The sequence below is a fragment of the Falco cherrug genome, chromosome 13, assembly GCF_023634085.1.
Source record: "Falco cherrug isolate bFalChe1 chromosome 13, bFalChe1.pri, whole genome shotgun sequence".
In the NCBI taxonomy this organism is placed as follows: domain Eukaryota; kingdom Metazoa; phylum Chordata; class Aves; order Falconiformes; family Falconidae; genus Falco; species Falco cherrug.
In genome coordinates this window covers 18710547-18718455 of record NC_073709.1, presented here as the reverse complement: position 1 = coordinate 18718455, position 7909 = coordinate 18710547, and the positions used below count along the sequence as shown (strand labels likewise).

The 7909-nt window shown below is 49.0% G+C and overlaps 2 protein-coding genes across 4 annotated transcripts in view; one reads left to right on the top strand and one right to left on the bottom strand.

Annotated features, from left to right (window-relative positions):
* Window positions 1–292: 292 nt before the first annotated feature.
* MCFD2 (multiple coagulation factor deficiency 2, ER cargo receptor complex subunit) lies at window positions 293–4876 on the bottom strand. The gene is made up of 4 exons (XM_055725420.1): window positions 4719–4876; window positions 3785–3933; window positions 2892–3051; window positions 293–1732 (listed from the first exon to the last, which is right to left on the bottom strand). The coding sequence occupies exons 2-4, from the start codon at window positions 3922–3924 to the stop codon at window positions 1601–1603; spliced, it is 432 nt and encodes a 143-aa protein (XP_055581395.1). The 5' UTR covers window positions 3925–3933; window positions 4719–4876; the 3' UTR covers window positions 293–1600.
* Window positions 4877–5490: 614 nt separating this feature from the next.
* TTC7A (tetratricopeptide repeat domain 7A) overlaps window positions 5491–7909 on the top strand; it is a 172420-nt gene continuing 170001 nt past the window's right edge. Inside the window, exon 1 of one of the 3 annotated variants that reach the window (XM_055725417.1) lies at window positions 5491–6028. In XM_055725417.1, the coding sequence (XP_055581392.1) occupies window positions 5557–6028 (472 nt within the window). In that variant the 5' untranslated portion in view covers window positions 5491–5556. The remainder of the gene's footprint in view (window positions 6029–7909) is intronic. The other 2 variants (XM_055725416.1, XM_055725415.1) reach the window with 2 other exon arrangements.

Sequence of the window (7909 nt, the reverse complement as noted above, 5' to 3'; positions counted from 1 at the left end):
TTCTTCTAGGTTAACATCTACTCCAGATCAATTACCCTCAAAAGAGGTATTTTAAAAATGCTGTAACTGCAACTGAAATAACTTTCTTTTTAAGATGACTACTAGCATCAGAGATGGGCTAAAAAATACATCAGAAAATTAGGTACATTTCCCACTAGAACTTCCAGCCTTATGTGTCTAGCTCCAGAGTGCACAAGCCTCAGCTTATTTTTATTGCTTGTACAAGCAGCACAAACCTGGCCACAAAGGTATCAAAATAAATAGTACAAGAAAAAGAGTCCGACACTCAGGATTCATTGCACAAACATTTAAACAGAGGAAATATTTTTTTACAAATGTGTTTCTCTTGTATAAGAATAATTTTGTACAGAAAATAGTTCTTTATAAATTTTACAGAAATAGGCTAACATTTAGATTCTCTATTAATGGATAATGATTGAATGCTATTTAAGATTTCAGTTGTGTGAGCCACCAGTATCAATAACACAGCACTATGTCACTTCTCTAACATTCTTAAACTGTCTGACTATTAGAGTGTTGAGTCAAGACAGTGAAAATAAACCTAGAACCATGTTAATTTGCAAATACTTCAGTATCTTGAAACTGCTAGTTATGAAATACTTCCTGAAAGTAATACCATAACTTAAGTCTCAAGGAATATGAACTTAAATGTTAACAAGGCAGCATTACTTGCTCACTTTGATTATCCTGCTGGCTAATACTGTAAAAACCAAACTGAACAAGCTTTTATATTTAAACCAGTTTACTGTTAATGTGATCTTCAAAACGAGATAGCAGAAGCTACTCTAGTAAATGCTATACAGCATTAATACAACATATGAATGTAATAAAAATACTTTCATTTTCTTAAGAAAACACCACAGAAGGTAGTGGGGGAAAAATCAGTAAATTAAGACACAAAAAGTAAATCTGTGAAGGGTGAGAAGCAATTGAAAAACATGTGTATATATATTTATATGTAAAATGTAAGGGTATGCTAGGAAGTACATATATTTAAAAATACTTAGTTTCTTCAAAGTCTGGGTTAAAGTCCATATGGTATCATGCAGACCTCAAACATAAACCACCTTCAAACGCTTTTCCTCTATAATTGCTGTTTCAAGCACCTGTACTTATATGCAAATTTCCTTCGAAATTAGTGGGAAGGTAAGGTCATTTATCCTTGAAATACAACTATTTGCAATAATCTTTTCTTGCTTTCCTAGGTATTTTATAAATTTAAATAGAAGTTGAAAGCAAACAAGTACTATATAATCCAATGACAGAAAACCTGAAATTTAGATTGTATATGGTCTATTTAGTATTCATACACAGCTACTTAAAAGAGTTTGCCAGCTGTACCCTATGGAGTACTGTTGACACTTCCATGTGTCAAGATTCAAAAGCACAGCTATGTTTAGTCAAACATTGCTCCTGCTCCGAGTTAGCCAGTCTTTTAACACATACAACATAAAATCAGCTGGAACTGGACACCTTTCCTTCTCACAGCACAGAGGTTGATATGAGACAGTAATGAATCACATTATACTGGTTCACATTTCCATGTAGTTAGAAGGAGAAACAAGCCCCCCACAAAACCTTATTCCAGTGATTTTGCAAATTCCGCATAGTCAATGTATCCGTCATTGTTCTTATCATCATCTCTTAAGACATCATCTATTAGACTAATCAGCTCTTCTTCTTTCATTGCCTGCGTGTGCTCACCACCTTCCTACAAAAACGAAATCACATTGAACAGTTTAGCAGTGTTTTTCCGTCTAGTGGCACACATGACAGATTACTGACAACTGATTTTTTGTTAAGCTATTCATGTTTGGTGCCTCATTTGGCACTAAGTTTTAAGTAATCATTTATGCCAATATAAGCAACTTTTACCAGGTGCAAGTTATGAAGTCCAGGTTCTCCAGACTTCAGAATAAGTATCCAGTTCATATACTTAGCCAAACTTCTAAAAGCACAGTGTATACTAATGGTTAATAATCTAACAGATGTATTCTTTATTTGTATCTTAATGTAATAGAGACACTATAGTTTGCCTACAGTACAGAAAATATTCCTGTGTGTCAGAACTTATAAAATGCAAGCTTGACATTAACAGAGTAATGAAGAAATCCAGCACTGTAGCTTAAGTCAGTAAAACTCTTAGCAACACCCCTTATGAGCAAAGTTGAATACAAAAAGGAAACAGTCATTACTCTGTTCTCATCTAGGTGTTTTTTGCCACAGGTGTACGTATGGAAAAGGATGATACTTCCAAAAGGTCAGTATGAGACGACATGTTAGCATGGTCTATCTAATGATTGTATCTTCCTACTTTGTCCATAAAAGTTCCTAGCTGGAAAGGCAATTTGCGTTTATGAAAAATTCAGACCGTGACTGGTTCTTCTAATTCTAATTTTGTGCAAGAGGTCTCTTACCGTTTCTGTATCCAAGGCATTAATGGTTTGGAGTTGAAAACATCAGCCTCAGAACCTCAAACAGCATCCTGTCACATGCTATTTCTACAAATCCTCATGAGCATTATCCCATTTTGGATCATCTCCCTTTCTCCCCATCCCTGCCTACCAAAGTGTCCCCTCTGTCAAATCATTTTCACTCTACAGTCCTTCCGCACTCTGAAGTTTAAACTACAACAGAGACTTCTTGAAAACTGCAGCGTGACATGAAAAGCTGTGATAAAGCTAGCACATTTCTAAAACTAACCAAAACTATTAGGGAGGGGGGTGTGTGTGTGTAATAATCTCATTTTCAAGCAAAACTGTAACTGCATTGAAGATGTGTTCTAACTGTTCCATTCTATTCTAAGCTTCTTGTATTCTTGTAGACAGAACTGTTTCCAAACACATATGACATTACAAAGTTCTACCTACCTCTTTGTGGACATGTGATATAGCAGTAGCAAGCTCTAACCCATCTAACAAATTATTGCCATCATAGTCATGCATTTTGAAGTAATGAAGCTGCAACTCTTGTGGAGACATTTCAGATTCTGGTTTCTCAATAACACCTTCCAAATGTTCCATGATGTGGCTAAGAAAAAGAAAAACCACAAAAAAACAAACCCCAAACCCCACAACATATCCGTCAGTTAATATTTAATGCTCTGTTTACGTGAAATTTAGTCTTTGATCAAACAGTCAAATACATAGGAAATACTGTATCTCTAAAAGCACCTTGGAAAACCAGGACAACCAAAAGCTACAATTTCATGCTAAGATGAAGGAGGCACAAAAGCGGTTTGTTACAGGTGTCGTACCAGCCTCTAATACCAAGATAGCTATTTCTATTTCTTCTGCCCTGGTTAGCAGGTTATCAAAACTGAAGCAGTGCCCAGAAACTCCTTTTGGCTGTCTTCCAAAGCACAAGAACTGGAAGATCTTTTCTAGTCAAACATGAAGTATTCTAGGGAGTTTTATTTGCTGCTACCACTGGTTTGCCTGTATGAAGAAGCAAGTGAGAAAAGAATTGTCACTCTACCTGTTCAGCATACAATTTTGTCTAAAGTATATTGATCTAGGTAGGCAGGATTCCTGCAGGAAATTATTTGTAGTATGCGTAGGGCTAAAGGCTCCAGAGAGGCCTTTCTAGGTCTAGTATCTCCACAAACTTATTGAGCAAGCATGTCTCATATCTGACTCTAGCTAGTCATACAACATCCTGAGAAAAGAGGGTGCCCTAGGCTTAAGTCCAACTCACTTAACAAGACTTCAGAAATTAGCAAATCATTAATAAAGTTTACGTTTTTAGAACATGGAACACCTACTCTTTATCTTGTACCAAGTTCTTATCAAGGCGAATATTTGCATGTTGACTCTCTCCTACGTGTTCCTCAGCCAGTGCAGAGATGAAGAATGCAGCCAGAGAGCAGAACAGCAAATGTATTCGAAAAATCCTTTGAGCCATCTTGATCTCCTACAGAAAGGAAAACATCCCCCCCCCCAAAAAAAAAAAAAAACACACTACAGATCAAAATTGCAATCTACTTTCAGCAGATTTACAGAGTGCTTAGAAATAACCCAACTAAGTTCTAGAAGAACCTGCTACATTTCAAGCACTCAGGAAGCAGAAAACCAGAGAACTCCAATTAACAATTTCTATGAGGGTCCCTATTTCATGGCGACACGCAGTAACTTTCAGAGAATGACTTTTTTTCCCCATGCACCCATGTCCACTCTTCAGCCACGCGTGGGTCTTCACAGAGCTACCAGACAACCAACCATGCCAGCTTCACGCACACCTGCCCCACAGCTAGGGGAGCAAAGGTCGCTTACAATTACCGAAGAGACTCCATCTCATTAGCCGATCTACTCGGACTGCACGCCCGGAGTAACACACGGCTGTACCCACGCATCGGTCACCGCACCGCTTCAGGGGCAGGGACACGCCACAGCGCGGCAGCGGGCCGGGGGGACAGGGGGCCCTGCCGAGGCGAGCGAAACACCCGATCGCTGGTTTCGGCTTCTCTGTAGTTCTCCCACCCCCAGCTGAAGCAGCCCCCAGTCTGCTGCCGGTTCAGCGCGGAGCGGGGCCGGAGGCCCCGGCAGATGGCACCGCGCCGCCCGCCCGCCCGCCTGCCTGCCTCCCACCCGCGGCTCCCCGGCCGGGCCCGCCGCCCCCCGCCCGGGCCGCAGCGCGCCCCGCTCCAGCCCCGGCTGCCGGGGCGGGCGGAGAGGCCCTGCCGCCGCCAGGCTACGCACCTTCCGGCGGGCGATGGCGGCCGCGACGCCGTGGCTGCGGGGCGCGGGCAGGTGGAGCCGGGCCGGGGACAGGCCGGCCGCCAGCCCCGGCCTCACCTCTGACCCGGCGCACGCGCCGCGCTCCCGCCCCGCCCCCCCTCCCCGCTCATTGGCTGCACCTTTCGGCCGGGCGGCGGCTGCGTCACCGCTCCCGCAGTTCCACGTGGAGCCCTCGCGCAGGGACAGGTGGAGCGCGCCGCCCACCGCGAGGCGGGGCCGCGGCCGGCCGTGAGCCCCGTCCCGGCTCCGGTGCGGAGAGCCGCCCGTCCCGAGGGCGCACCGGGCGGATCCAGCCAGCCGTGCCCCGGGCGGAGGGCTGTCGTCAGCCCCTGCTCTGCGCGCTTCTCTCGCGGCCTCTCCGCAGTGCCTTCCGCAAGCGAGCGGCGATGCTCTCCGTTCCCCGCCGTGCCCCGGGGAGCAGCAGCGCCCTGGCACGCTACCTCTGCCGTTTATAAACGGCTCGTTCGCTTTGCTCCCCCTCCACCAGACGCCGAAAGTCTCTCATTTTCGTGCTTGACGCCTGAACGGCCGTTGCTGTCACCTCAAGGTTGTGACCCTCAGAGCCAGCTCCGGGCTCGGGAGGCGGCGTGGGCCCTTGGCTCGCTGCTCGTGCGCCAGCCGCGTGTCCTCTGCTGAAGCCGCTGCTCAGGCCCAGTGGTGGCTGCCGGGACAGCGGGCAGAAACGACCCGGGGCTCCAGGGGCTCCTGACGGCCTTGGCAAGGGGGCAGCGCCTCTGTCCCTCCCCGCTGGGGAAGGGAGCCCCAGGGCCTCGGTGGGGCAGCAAACAGCGCCTCAGCAATGCCGGCGTTTCTCGGGCCCGCAGGCCGCGGTCGGTCGGGTGGGTGCAGCGCCGCTGGCGGGCCGCGGTGGCGGGACAGCGGCTGCACGGTTCTCCGGGCCTGGGCGTCAAGTGAGAGGTGGCAGGGAAGGGGTGGCTGTGAAGGAGCCGCGGCCCACGGTGGCAGGCCTCGGGCAGCGAGTCGCCCCGCCCGCGCACGCCCCGCCGGGCACCTGGCGCCGGCCCCGCGCTCGCTCCGGGCGCCTCCCGGGAGCCGCCGCCGGGCACTCCGCGCCGGGCGGGCGGGGCGGGGCGGGCCCGGCGGTAAGATGGCGGCCAAGGGCTCGCACTCGCACGTGAAGCTGGAGGGGGAGATCGAGCGGTGCCGGGCGGAGGGGCACTGGGAGCAGCTCCGGCACCTGGCCCAGCAGCTGCTGCCGCCGGCGCGGCCCCCGCGCAAGGCGGCGGCAGCGGGGGGCGCGCAGGACGCGGGTAAGCGGCGGCGGGGGACGGGCGGGGTAGGGCAGAGCGGCGGGGCGTCCGCCGTTACCGGACCGCCCGGGCTCGGGGCGGCGGCGGCGGCGGGACCGGCTCGTCGCTCCGTGCCGCCGCCCGGGACTCGGCAGCCCCGGCCCGGTGGGCTGGCGTGGGCGGGAGCCGCGACTGCTCCGTCTCTCCCGGGGCTGCGGGAGAAGGCTGGGCGCTTCCTCGGTGCTTCCCGGCCCGCCGGGCGGCCGGGGCACGCGCTGCTCGGGGCTGGCAGCGGGGGGCAGCGGCGGCGCTCGCTCGGTGGCCACCGGCCAGTGCCACGGTGCTCTCGCCGCGCTGAGCAGCGGCCCGCAGGTGGCGGCTGCCGCCCGCTGTGCCAGCCCCTGGTTTAGCAGGCTCGGCTGGGCTGCGGCCAGGCTGCCGACCCTCGGCTGCCGTGCTCGGAAGTGGCTGCAGCTTCGCGATGCGTGCGGTGCCGGTGCCCTCTTGCTCCCTCCCACCCCGTTGTGGGTCCCCTTGTACTGTCTCCCTTCAGTTCTGAATGGGACTGCTTTATTTAAAGTCTGGGGCTCATCCAAGTACCCTTTCACGTGTGAGACAGGTTTCATAAATAGCGAATGTGTTCTTTTTTCCCTGTTACAACACACAGCTTCTTTTTAAATGACATCACTTGTAAGAAGTGAGGCAGCGTTAGAACTGTAAAATTCTGTGTGTGTAGTCAGCGGCAATAAGTTGTGAAGAAGACCTGATCCAAGCCACCGTGCTGGTACAAGAGGTTCTGCTGTTGGAGTCAGGGGAGCTATTTCCCGAATAAACCCCCTTCTTCAGAGATGTGTTTCTGGGATGTGGCCTTAGATTTAGTTGAACCCTGCTGTGGTGCAGTAAACCTCAGAGTGGGAAGGCGTGGTGGGAGGAGATGTTGGTAGCTTAATAGAGATTTATTTACAAGGCTTTCCCAGTGTAATACGTGATGCTGATGGAGCGTCCTGTTGTGAGCCACGTGGCCAACCTTTGAACTTCGGTCGAGTTTCAGCTGCGCTTCCCAGGCACAGAGATCGTCATGCAGTTTGGGGGCATTAATAGTTGAAGAGTTCATATTGGTTTGTTCCCTTGTAATTAAGAGTCATAACAACAGTGTGATTGCTGTAAAAACATTGTTAATTTGCTGCTATGTCATTATAACTTGCTAGTTATGAAAGAGGGGGTTTTTGTTACGGCTACAGAACTTTTCTTCCAGCGAGGGACTAGCTGCAGTTTTGTGTTTCTAGAAACAATCGTGTGTCTATATGGAATTTTTTAACAGTAGTATTTGCTTTGAGGGATTGTGTATATTTATTTCTTAATTGTATATGATCTTATGTAATTCCTTAATTTTGGGTAGGGAGATTAGTGGCTACCTGAAAGCTCTTCAGTGTTGTGTAGAAATGATTGCAAGCAAGGCGGTGGTGGTGGGGGAATATATTTGGGACATTTACTCTTCCCACTTCATGTACCTATACTTTGTGTATACAAGTTAGTTGTAGATCCACAGTTGAGCAGGAAGAACTATGGTTATGATTTGATATGCAGCTGAACACTTAAGCTGCAACAACAAAAAAAATCTGTAACAAATGACCCCCCCACATGTGGATTATTAGTGATGTATATAATGCATGGGTACTAAGTGGGGATAAGTTGTCCCATGGACTGAAAATACAGAAATAAAGACGTTACCGTGTTTCCTGCTTTCTGGAACTTCCAACTTTGAAAAGCGAAGTATACATGAAATGTAGGGCTTGGCTCTTTGGTTTACGAAGATTTTCTTACCCTGCTTGCCCCATTAGTCAGCTGATTGAGGTATTACTTTTATGAATAAATGAACTGCAGAACTGGACCCATCATGCA